At 44.2% G+C, this 12,862-nt stretch overlaps 1 protein-coding gene across 1 annotated transcript in view; it reads right to left on the minus strand.

The window, feature by feature from the left end:
- Positions 1–620: 620 nt before the first annotated feature.
- Positions 621–12,862, minus strand: part of LOC135253387 (protein kinase C iota type-like) — a 32,244-nt gene continuing 20,002 nt past the window's right edge. The window contains exons 6-18 of the mRNA XM_064332618.1: positions 11,963–12,100; positions 11,632–11,689; positions 11,175–11,224; positions 9,013–9,189; positions 8,233–8,330; positions 7,795–7,881; positions 7,509–7,644; positions 7,112–7,199; positions 6,818–6,943; positions 6,652–6,731; positions 6,269–6,358; positions 4,891–5,006; positions 621–3,792 (exon numbers count right to left, since the gene is read on the minus strand). Coding sequence (XP_064188688.1) covers positions 3,705–3,792; positions 4,891–5,006; positions 6,269–6,358; positions 6,652–6,731; positions 6,818–6,943; positions 7,112–7,199; positions 7,509–7,644; positions 7,795–7,881; positions 8,233–8,330; positions 9,013–9,189; positions 11,175–11,224; positions 11,632–11,689; positions 11,963–12,100 — 1,332 coding nt within the window. The 3' untranslated portion in view covers positions 621–3,704. The remainder of the gene's footprint in view (positions 3,793–4,890; positions 5,007–6,268; positions 6,359–6,651; positions 6,732–6,817; positions 6,944–7,111; positions 7,200–7,508; positions 7,645–7,794; positions 7,882–8,232; positions 8,331–9,012; positions 9,190–11,174; positions 11,225–11,631; positions 11,690–11,962; positions 12,101–12,862) is intronic.

Consider the following 12,862-nt stretch of genomic DNA (forward strand, 5'->3'; position numbering starts at 1 on the left):
AAACTCTCAGGCTCTTGGGCCAATTCCCAAGTGCGGCATGGCTGTTCCCTTCAGCAAGGTCTTCACCTGAATTGCATCAGTACATATCCCGCTGGATGAATAGAACGTATGTAAAAAAAAATGTATAAATTGCTATGGATTTCAGCATCTGCTACTACAGAAGACTGGCCAACCTGAGTGGGATTGACCCCCCTCTTAAGACCATGGCCACAGCATACTGTCAGCACAGGGAGGTTCATGGGGGGGGGGTGGGGGGAGTCTGTTATGATTAACCAAGCAAATGGCTCCCCCAGAGCACAGTACCCTTTTTTCACCACTAGAGCGAGAAAATTCTCTGACCTACCACAAAGGCCTGTGCTTGCGTTCAGACGTCTGCATAGATACAGCATGTTTAAAATTCATAGCACAGAATGAATGCATCTTTCAACTGATGAGTTGGATGGGAATCCCCTCCACCCCCCCACCCCCTCCCAGAGCAGGAGAAACATGAAAACACAGATAAATCTAAGTTTCGTACAACAGCATTTTTAGAGCACATTTTAGAACACATTTTCGTCACAGCCCCAAGAACACCATTAAGTTCCCTACTGCCGTTACCATAACAGAGCACAGCACAGCAATTTCCAGTTTATACTGTCATATTTTATTTTTGAAAATACACAATCATCAATGCTTTTCACCCGACAATACAATAAAAAAACACAACATGGTGAAATTTTTAACAGCCTATGAATGAACAAGTAAAAAATAGTTTCAACTCTTAATGGGGCTCAAGATTTTCCCTCATATATGAAAACAATGAGAAAAAACAAAAAAAACAACATTACAACATTCCTTACACAAAGGTCTCCCACAATTAATTGTGCTTAATTGTAACAGTATTTGCCAAACATGATAATTTCCACATCCAGGAAAAAATGGCTTGCGCTTTCAGTCCCCCCTTCAGCTCAGACTCCTTGATTAATAATTTAAAGAATGAAAAGCAGCCTGGTATGAAATAGTGCAGGCAGATTTACTGGGAGGCAATAAATTGTCAAGGTTTGACAGAGCCCTAGCCTTGCCACTCCCCACCCCCGCTTTTATTAGAGTGTAAAGCCAATTGCGCTCCCCCCTTACCCCCACCACCCCCACCCCACCCTGTCACCTCAGACAGCTGGTGTAGCGTTGCAGTGGGTGAAGACAAGACCATTCACATGCTGGGTGTGAGCTCTTAAAAACAGTAGTTCTGTACCTGTCCATGGCTGGCTGACCTCATCTTAGCCTAAATTACCCCTCTCCTGGCTTGGACCACTTGAGGGGTCAAAGTTCAACGTGACAGGGGATGCTAGTTAAGCAAGAAGACACTGGCATGTTGGGGTGGTGGGGTGGGGACAGGAGTATTAGTTCCCTTCTCTGACAGGAGGTTTGGTACTACCGTGGTACATGACGGCACACCAAGTGTACTGACAGCAGCAGAATGACACCTGTGCCTGGACTTGTGTCTACCTGCCAGTCTAAAGATGCTGTACAAATTAAATTTATTTAATTTCCATTCAGTATTCATTAAAGCATAAGAAAAAGATGTGTATTTACACTTATAAATCATATAAACAGAAAAATAATTGAGTACTTCTCAATAGGAGAATTACAGGACTGAAGGAGTGTGTTCATTTTTTGAGACAGCACACTAAAGAGTCTCACAATACAGTGTAGTTGGTTAGCTAGTAGAATATGTATAACTATATGGAAGACAACACAGACTCTGACATCACTGACAGCAAAACCAACCGCAAGAGAATAGCAATTCAACCCATACACGTCTGAGCTCAACTACGGAATCTTTACCTGTTGTTTGTTGTCTGAGTAGCTAGCTATGTTAGCAAGTCACTGAAACTATGTCAGCTTTTCAACAAGCCATTTACCAAATTCAAAAACCAGGTTAGATAGCTGGCTTGCTAGCAAGCTAATTTGAGTTGATAGTGAAGTCATACTAAACCATCTTTTTGAATCTTTACGTTATTTCCGTATTAATCCTGTACTGACGCAGCAGTGTTAGCCATCTAACTTGTGATAAAATGTTACCACATCCGAGCAGTAATATGCCACTCCCTACACAGCTTTTTTACCTTCACACTACTCCCAAATTTGACATGCTCCCACAACCATGTATGCTAGAAGCCAAAATGCCCGACATTCCCTGTGGTACAGTTAGTATTGGTAATGAGCCAAGCTGACATATTACCATATTTATGTAATGAGTCAGTTTTCCATTGCTACTGATTTGTGGAAAAAAATATGCAAATCACTTTTGATGACATCAGAAACAAGGTCTTCAATGACCAATTAAATCCAAGCAGAGTAAGAATTTTTTGCTTTCAGTATAAAAAAAATCAAGTGAATAACAACTGCTTGTATTTCTTTCCTTTGGTTCTTTATGAATGCAGTATTTAATTACAAAACTTGGAATCCTCACCAACAGCTTGTATTTAAATACTGTAGGTTGGCACATGAAACACAAGTGGGCTGAAAAACAAACCTTAGCCTATCTTGCTTCACTGCATCTCTACAGTGGAAAAAAAAAAAAAATAATAATAAGAGGAACTGGTTATTGCCCGACCAAGGCTTTAGTGATTCTGACAGATTTATTAGTCATAATTAAACATAATTATATATTTTTTTTTTAATTAAAAGTTGAAAGCAACTCTGATAATGCATGTGGAAAATCAGCAGCAGCTTTGATAAATGACCCCCACCACACTTCCTGGCAGTGAAAAAAAAAGATACCGTGGAAAATTATGTATTTATGAAACTATTAGCTATGACTGTACCCTCCTACTAAAAGCAACCATTGTTGCTACTGCCCAGTGTCTTAAGGATTTTTAATTTAAAAAAAGATGCTCTGATGCACCTGCTCCGTACCCCCTTAGACACACCCCAGACCCTAACCCCTTCCCCTACCCCCCAGGGTAGTGTTAACAATAGTAAAGTGTGAGTACTGACAATGGCGTGCTCCAAGACCACGCCCCCGCCCAACAGTACTCTGCTCCACAGCCATAAAAACCCATTCAGACTCGATTGAGAAACCAGACTCTGAGCTAGGCTTGTGCTCTGTGCTCCTTAGATAAAACAAGAAAGGTGTCCTCCGTATGCTCTTTTTTAAAATAAAAAGCCTGTGTGCTTACAAGGAGGAAAAGGAATTCAGACAGGACGGGCATTTATTTGGAGACAGCAAACAGGAATTCCACTTACTGCGCCAGTTAACAATAAATTGGTCTTTACCAGTGCCATCTTCTATTTACTGAACAGGGTCAGAATTCTGTTTATAAAAAAAGAACATATTCAGTGTAACAGGCAACAACTTCAGACAAAAGACATAAGACACATAAGACAACGCATATTCCATATTTTTATGGCTCTTCTCTGTATCCAGTAACCTCCAAATGACCTTAAACACTCATTGGTCACCAGCCAGAAAGTAGCAGTTTAGAACATACAAAAACACAATATACAGTAAAAAAGGACACATTAAGGACACGTGGTCATCAATTGCTGAGTGGCAGGTAATGATATCAATTTTGGCAACTATTTTTAAGCAGCTGATTGGCCAGCAGGTTTTACATACAGGTTTTCTTTCGAAGGAGACCACAGACGGAATCTCCTAACAGCGACAGCGTCATGACCCATGCAGAGTTTGAGCAAACGGCTGGATTCGGAGCAGGGGGTCTTCACACGCATTCCTCCGCAGACATAAGGAGCGGGTTGATGTACTCAAAGCCCTCGAATTCTGACTGGTCAATCTTCTGAACAGCATCCCTGAGGGGCAGGGTGACAAGGTGATAAGGACAAGTAGGAAGCAGTATGTGTGTTTGTGTCTCTGCACGTCTAAATGCGTGTCTGCGTATGCCTGTAAATGTATGCGAGTATCTATGTGTGTTTGTGTATGTGTCTGTGAGTGCGAGTGTCTGTGTATGTCAATGTAGTTCTGTGTGTAAGTGTGTGTGGAAAATGGAAATGGACTGCATTTATATTGCGCTTTTATCCAAAGCGCTTTACAATTGATGCCTCGCATTCATCAGAGCAATTAGGGGTTAGGTGTCTTGCTCAGGGACACTTCGACATGCCCAGGGCGGTGTGTGCGTGCGTGTGTGAGTGTGTGTGGAGGGAACAAGCCCACACACTAAAATAAGGGGTCCAGACAAACTTTTTACATAGGTGGCACTGGTGCCTGTAACTTTTTCAGTTACTAGCACCAGCACAAAATTCTAAAATCTGCTATGGCTCCACACAAAAAGGAATTAAACTCTTCCTTCTTTCATTCCATCACATTTGCTATTTAGTCACAGCACATGAAAATAACTGTTAAAGCAGGAATAACTTAAAGCTCATCATCTGACTCTGGTGTTATCTTGTGCTCGGGAGAGACAGATGGAATGGGCACTGCAGGCCTAACATCAGTAGATTTCATACTGAAAAAAAGAGTCTATTGTATGCTTCATTTTATGCAGCTTTAGATGCTGGCAGTGATGGTATCATCTGTCACAATCTACAGTGCGCAATGTGCTCTTTCTAGTCTAGTGATGGCATTCTGGTTCCTATCAGTGAGTCAGATCGTTTGGCTCAGCTCACCAATAAGAGACGCCTCTTCCAACTTCCAAACAGCTCCCATTCAGTAGCACTTCCAATTTAAAAAAATCAGCCGAAGTTCGCAATAGGTTGACCTATGATTGGCATTTGTGCACATACTGTACATAATTTTAATTGTTCAGCGAAATCCTACTCTACCTTCCAGTCACCAAATTATTTGGCATTATGTTCATTATAAAAATGATTTAAATAAAAGTAAAAACAGAAAGACGCTATTACACATGCGCATTGAATGTAAGGCATTTTTATGTATTTAAATGAACTCACTCATCATCGGGCGTGAGTTGGATCGGCTCGTTGGTGAACTGTGCATCGAAGTTGTCCAGGCCGAACTCCCCAGAAATGTTGGGCTTAAAGGGGGGGACCACCTGCTTCTGCTCCATCTGTAAATAAAAACCACAAGGGGGAGGGGGGGTTCAACCTAAAGCACTTGGATGATAAAAGTGTCCAGCTTTCTCTACACATTCCCTAGCCTTTCTGCATATTTAATTAATTTGTGACTCTTCTAACTTTGGTGCAGCACTGACAGATGATCACAGACAGGAACAGACCAGCATGGCTCCCCCTGCAGGCTCTCTGCTGTGACTACGTCTGGATATGGAAGACCAGGTAGGTTTACGCCAACAGATAACCCAGAAGTGTATTAGCTGATCTCTGGATTCCGGTCTATCTGGGCCTCTCCAGATAAGGTGCAGGGTGATAGTGGAGACCCCAGGCCATGTGGCCAATGTTCACTACAAGGTAGTCCTTTTTTCCCAGAATTATTATTAAAACCCTTCGGAGAGTAGTTTTTTCAACATGTTCTAAAACTTCATTGCTTTCAATTAACAGCAGTGATTGTTACATTGTTCAGCTAAGAACATTCAAATGACATATTTAAGATCTTCAGGCCAGTTCAGACTAAATATTTGTGGCATGAAGAAACCGTTTTAGAATGTTGTAAAGATGAGTAAGAACTACCCTGTCTCAGAAGGACTAATATCAGTGCTTGCCACTGCAGGCGATTCATTTTTTCTAATCGCAGGTGGCGAGTTATAGAAGGCAATGTACAGTGTATCAGTGCTAGTGTATCAAGCCAATCAGCGAAGCTTAGGGAAAAGACGTGTGATATTAAAAGAGGTCCTAGGTCCTATTAAACTGAGGTTCTAGCACAACCGCGTGGACGCTCGGTGTACTGGGCGCTCAAGTGCTTTGGCTCTTATGTTCATGTGCCTGGTTTTTTTCTTTTTTAGCAAAACTGCTGCTACCGCTGCTCTTCGTTATACTGACCTATAGATATTTTGCAGATTAGTACTGCAACCAACAAGGAAGTGATTATAAACAAGAAAATCTCATGGCTTTGATGCGAAAGGGTCAGTTAAGAATGTTGCAAACTGTGAGTTTTGCAACAGGTTGTAGTTGTAGCTCGTTGCATCATACACCTCAAAGGGTTGATCTCAATGATGTGCAGTGCTGGATGAACACTAGGGATATAGGAAAAACAAATTATTCAGTTCTACGCTGTGCTCAAATCCAAAGCCAGCCTGAAGTGAAAGTTGAGACATCGCTTCTTAGTGATTACAGTAGGCAACTGAACGTGCGTGTGAGAGACAGAGCAGGGAAGAGATAGAAAGAGAAAGGAGAAAATAAATGACGGCTGGCTCACCAGGTCCCAGTCCACACTTCGGAAGAAGTGGTGACCCATGATGTCAGCGAAGCCCGTCTGCGGATGACAACCGAGCCGCTCCTTTGGATCCTGAGGAGAGGGGAGACGGGAGGTCACCTAAAATCATCATCAACAACACCACCACCACCACCACCATCATCTTCACCACCACCACAATAACCATCATCATCACCACCCCCACCACCACCATCATCTTCATCACCATCACAATAACCATCTTCATCACCATCATCACCACCACCATCATCATTGCCACCATAATCACCATCATCACCATCATCACCACCACCACCACCACCACCACAACCATCAACATCATCGTCATCATCATCAATGTTACAGGCACAATGAGTATCCAGCACCTTGTTGAGGAAGCCCTTAAGGACGCTGGCAGCTTTCACCGACAGGGACCTCGGGATTCTGATTTGCTTTTCCAAAATGACTAAGGAAAACAGAAAACGGGAGTCAGAAGCTTAGGAATGCTGTAACTGTGACTGGAACCCACACCTTGCTCTCTGCTGCATGTACCTTGGAAGAGATAGTCCTCCGTGTTCTGGTCAGGGTTGTCGGAACTGCCCACGATGTCGAACGGCGACCGGCCCGCCATCATCTCGAACATGAGCACGCCCAGCGCCCACCAGTCTACGCTGAAGCCTGCGCAAAACACACACGCTTTGGCACAGACTTCACTGCTTCACTACATTACCTCTCAGAACCCAGGTCAATATGAATTACATTAGGCAGGCCAGACTAGCAGACAGACAGAGCCAGAAGGTGGGGTGTGTGTGTGTGTGTGTGTGTGTCCACGTGCGTTTCGGTTACCGTAATCCTCCCCTCTCAGGATCTCGGGGGCAATGTAATTGGGCGTCCCGCAGAAAGTGCTGGTCGTGTCCCCGGGCCGCAGCCCCTCCTGTAAAGCAAAGAAAAGACCCCCGCTGGTCAGAGACTACACTACCCATGAGCCTCTTCAGAGAGCCGCTCAGGTGTAACGTCACATTTGGGAAGAGATCGGCAGTCGACGCCACTGCAAGAGCGGGGATCTTACAAATGTTGAGTGTATCCATGTGTTCATTCTACTTCTCAGTGAAAATCTAATTATGTCAAGAGGATGGTGATGTGCATCAAGGTGGATATATTAACATTGAAAGTGAGTGTACTTTTTCAATGAATTGCATTCAGTGCAAAGTTGAAGTCTAACGGCAGCTGAGCACAAGCAGACCTTGCACATGCCATAGTCGGTAAGCTTGATGTGCCCCTCAGACTCTAGTAAGACATTGTCCAACTTCAGGTCTCTGTAGATGATTCCTCGCTCGTGAAGATAGTTCAGGGCAAGGCTGATTTCTGCTGAATAGAACCTGAGAAAGAGGTGGGGACATAATCAACTAAAGACAGAACACCCGGAAAGGGGAGGAGTTAATCACACCTCTGATTTAACGATATCTCCGATTTACAAAACCATGATTAATCAGTTACAGTAACTCGGTTACTCACAGCACGTGACTCACCTGGCGTGCTCCTCCGGAAGTTTCCGCTGCCTCTGCATGTGGAACATCAGGTCTCCACCGTTCACATACTCAATGACAAAAAAGAGCCTGACAGAGCAGAGGAAAGCATATTCAAACTTTACTTAACGTGCTCAGTCAATTTCATTAACAAGGACCGGAACTAGGGTGTCAGTTTGGAGAGGCATCAGAGTGTATGCATGGTGCGAGTGTGTGAGTGTGTGAAAGAGAGAAAGAGAGAGTGTGTGTGTATGTGTGTATGCGTGTATGTGTGTGTGTGTGTGCGTGTGTTTATATGTGTGCTGCGTATGTGTGCAGATGGCGCGAGTATCTGTGCGTGGCGCAAGTTTTTTGGATCGAGCCCTGTGAGAGACTATCAACTTTGATGGAACAAAACCCCACCCACTGTGGGTGGTGGTCACCGCCTGGCTCCGCCCTCACCTGCTTTCTGTCTGGAAGCAGGAGTGCAGTCCCACCAGGAAGGGATGGTTGGACGCCTGCTCAAACACGTGCTTCTCCGTCTGGACCCAGTCTATGTCCTGCACACCATCAGAGAGAAGCCGTCAAAAAGGAAAAGAAAACAGGGAAGGAGGAAACACTGAGAGGGAGGAGAGAGAAAGAAATGACAGTTGGCAAGAGAGAAGATGCAAAATAGTATCAGATTTAGGAGTGCAAGAAAGAGAGACAGAGAAGGGAATAAGAGAATTGGAGTTCAGGATGGAGGGAGAGACAGAAAGATGATGGAGCAGCACATAAGCAAATCAATTGATCATCATTACAAGCCTTCCCTGAAAATGTGTTAGAATAGTTTCCCAGGCGAGACCATGGAGACAGAGGATGCTATGGATCATTAGGGTTCAGCCTCAACCATTCACACCGCTCTCCACAGGCAGAGGGATTTACACTTCAGATATGAAAGGGCGAAATGCGCTGGAAAGAGGGGAGGGTCATATGCTGGATGACAGGATTTTCCAAGAGCTGCTTGGAGTGAGAGTGAGGTCAGTGAGTGTGTGAAGTGTGTCAGAGTGAGGTCAGTGAGCTGTGTGGACCATCAGGCTGAGGTCAGTGAGCTGTATGGAGTGTTTGAGTGAGGTCAGTGAGCTGTGTGGAGTGTGTGTGAGGTCACTGAGCTGTGTGGAGTGTGTCCGAGTGTAGACAGTAATAACTGAATAGCGATTGGAGATTGATGGGTATTGTGGCGTTTTTTGGGGGTGACTTCACCTCGTCATCGTTGACCAGCTCCTTCTTCACCACCTTCATGGCGTAGATGCGCTCGGTCCTCTTGAGCCGCACAAGCAGGACTTTGGCGTAGCTGCCACGCCCAATAACCCGCAGCAGGTCAAAGTCTGCCAGGCCCAGGCTGGACACGGCCTTCCCGCTGTCCCTGCTGTTCATGGCCTGAGTGCAGGGGGACCAGACACCATGCTCACACATTCATACATAACAGCCACAGGAGGCACCGTCGCAAGCACTAACAGCAACACAACCCTCACTGTGCTGTTTGTATCGCTCTAGTCCTCCTGACTTGTTTGGTTTTAAGAGTCATCAATGACAGTCTTCCATGACCTGCCAACTAGCTAATTAAATGCCAGTGTTACTCCGCTGGCTGTCTGTCAAAAGAGAACTTATGGATAATCAAAACCGAAGAAACCCAAACCCAAAGAAATGAACATTTTAAAAGCAAAAAAAAAAAAAAAGTGATTGCAGAAAGTCTTTAATTTCCTCACTCCCCTAACCAGACCTGGATCAAACACAATAAGATATTTCTGCTGATCCCAGAGAATTTTCAAGGAAACGTTACTAACTGCATACAATCAGATGAACCATGAATATGGTTCTGAATGCAAGTGAAAACAGATGCGTCTTTTAAAACTGTCAGTAAGGCAGGAAATTTGCTGGTGTACAAAGGGTTAAATTATTTATTTGACCCAAGTCTGCTCCTAAAGAACCACAAACCCTGACTCCTCCCCTCACTCTGCCTTTTACAAGAGAGCCTTAAATTGGCCAGCCGCGGTTAGCGGGTCACAGGAAGGGTCACCCCATCAACTCTTCCCCAAGAAATCAATATGGCGGCTACAGAAAGCTGTTTCTCTTCCCTCCACCAGCCCCCACTTTCTGCGTGAGAGACAGAGTAAGAGAGAGAAGGAAAGGATCGGGCAGACAAGCGGTTTCCAATGTCTGGCCGTGGAAGGTGCTGAGGTGGGTTGTGAGACGACGTATGGTAAAAAAAAAAAAAAAAAGTTAATTTATATAAAACCTTTTCATGTTGATGTTTGTGGCAGTCAAATTACACACCGCACCTGCTACAAGCATCACAAGCTAGAGTGTACAGTTCTTCTGACATATGTTAAAATGTCCAGAATAAAATTCTACACTGAGTTTATTCAATTAAAAAAGGTGGGGGTTGTAGAAAATGGATCCACTCATTAAGAGGGTCGAAGACTCAAAGGTGAGGACCCGCTGAACTAGAAGTCAAAAACAAGATCTAGTGGAGAATTCAGCGTTTTTATTCACTGAATATCATTAACATCACCTAACAAGAACAGGTTAATTAAATGAAAACACAGGGGGAAAAGTCACTTGAGAAAACTTTAAAGCATGAAAGCATTTCTACGACAGCAAATGAGCGTGGTTGTGCAAGTACGGACGGGAACAGGAGTTGCAACCGGTAGCAGACGCGCAGTGATTAACTCTAATGCTCCCTGAACACTTCCTTTCACTCTCTGAAACCAGAAGAACTTCCAACATAAAGCGCACTGTTGAGTAGTCTTAGAAAAAGTTATTTCACGTCGCTGCATTCACTGCCAGATCAGACGTGCAAACACACGCCTTCTCCGGCTTCTCTTGGCAGATGCTAACAAAAACTGAATGAACACGTCAATGTTTCTCGACATTGGAGATGACGTTTACACCCACGTGATATCTGAAATGCGAGATTTACATTCAGAGCCAACATTGCCATTGCAAACTTAGTGACTGTAAGCGCTGTAAATATAGGAGCAAGTCCTGTCGCTCGTTCATATAAGCAAGCGGTCTTCTAAATATACGTGTGTATGGACGCAGCGACTCCAAATAATAACATTGGCTGTCGAGCCTCAAAATGCAAATGTGAACGGGGCCTTAGAGAGACAAACACTTGTGCCCAACCACTTACTTTGTCTTTATGAGAGAAAGACCAAGAGCCCTACTCAACGAGCTTGTCAGTTTAAGGATGCTGAATAAGGATCAGGTTCCCCTTTTCCCAAACCTTATCCATTATGAGCTAAAAGGAAAAACCGATCTCAGATCAGCACTCTTACTCAGGTGACACTTCTCGAGAACAAGCTCAGGTGACTGAACAAGAGCAGCAACAGAAGAAATGAAAGTCAAAGAGCTCCCCTCACCTCTTTCTCCTCTCCGACGTGGTTCAGACTCTCACTCGATGATTTGTCCACTGCAGAATGAGAAGGGAAACACTTCTAAACTCCCCATCACACACACAGAGCCACACAAATATGCAGAGCATGAGGACTAACTAGCAGTCAACCTTTGGACCCTGCTAACTCGCTAACATGCCATTACTCCACCACTAGTTTTTAACGCAACAATTGCAGGGAGCTTTGGCATGAGGACTAACTCTTGTAAGCCTGTTCCACTGCCACTACACTTTCTGCCAATTCAGGGGAACTGAGACTATCAGATGTCCAACATTGTGTTCAATTCTCACGTTTAACACGTTTATTTGTGATTGGTAGTTTTCTGGGAGCCCTAGTTCAAAAACACGGGCAGGACCACGCATCCCTGCTGATTGAGACAGAAATCCCTCTCCTGGGTCTCCTGCACACACACTGCACTGTGTACCTGGGTCAAGGTGATCTGATGGAGTGCCTGCTGGAGCCAACGGACCCATCACTGGCTCCTACAGAGTGAGAGAGAGAGAGAGACAGAGAGGGACATGAGAGAGAGAGAGAAAAAGAGAGAGAGGGACATATGAGAGAGAGAGAAAAAAAGAGAGAGAGAGAGAGGGACATATGAGAGAGAGACAGAGAAGACATGACAGAGAGAGAGGGGACATGAGAGATAGAAACTTTCACTTTTAAAAGCTGTTTCTGCAACATACAGCTCAAACTGTCCTGTGTGTGGACTCCACAGATGCCAGCTTGTGTGTAAAATGTGAGTTCGGTGTTCTCACTTGGATTACGTGCCGGCCGCACTCCATTGATACCAGCTTGTGGCATTTCTTGTGCACCAGCAGTTTGCAGTTGATGCACTTGTAGCCCTGCCGCCCAAGGCCCCATATCCGGTCTGTGCAGATGGCACAGTGTGCCCGCTGAGAAAGATACCAGCAGAGACAGCGCCACCATCAGTCAGACTGACACAAGTGTCCCTAAATAAGCCCAACACAGCTCTACTGTCAAAAATAAGCATCGACCATACACAGTTCTACCTTCACAAATAAGCATCTACTATACACAGTTCTATCATCATAAATAAGCATCTACTATACACAGTTCTACCATCATAAATAAGAATCTACTATACAGTTCTACCATCATAAATAAGCATCTACTATACACAGTTCTACAGTCATAAATAAGCATCTATTATACACAGCTCTACCATTCTAGATGAACATCTATTAATCAAGCTCTACCATCATAAATAAGCATCTACCACACACAGCTTCTATAAAAATTATGATTATTTTTTAAATCACTGGCAATCATTTTGCTTAATCACAGTTCCGCACTAGCATTGCTGATTGCTTACACTCTGGCACTGCTTCTATAAAGAGTCAGAGACTGCTTTCCCACGCAACCAGAGGAGAACAATCCAGGGATCAGATCTTCCACCCATGAACTCAGCTTGCTGACTTCACTGACTGGTTCTACCTCCTGGCTGAAGAATTGCGCCAATTATCAAATCCAGGTAACTGGAACAAAATACTGGGGAGGACTTTTACTTTCTGAACATGGATTTTCCACCTCTGTATGCAGCCTTATAATCAGTTATCATATCTGTCAGAAAAAAACACTAATTGGGAATAAAGCTCTGTTGGAACAGAGTCACCTGAACAAGCCTGATTCTAATG

Source organism: Anguilla rostrata, chromosome 4 (genome assembly GCF_018555375.3).
Source record: "Anguilla rostrata isolate EN2019 chromosome 4, ASM1855537v3, whole genome shotgun sequence".
Lineage (NCBI taxonomy): Eukaryota > Metazoa > Chordata > Actinopteri > Anguilliformes > Anguillidae > Anguilla > Anguilla rostrata.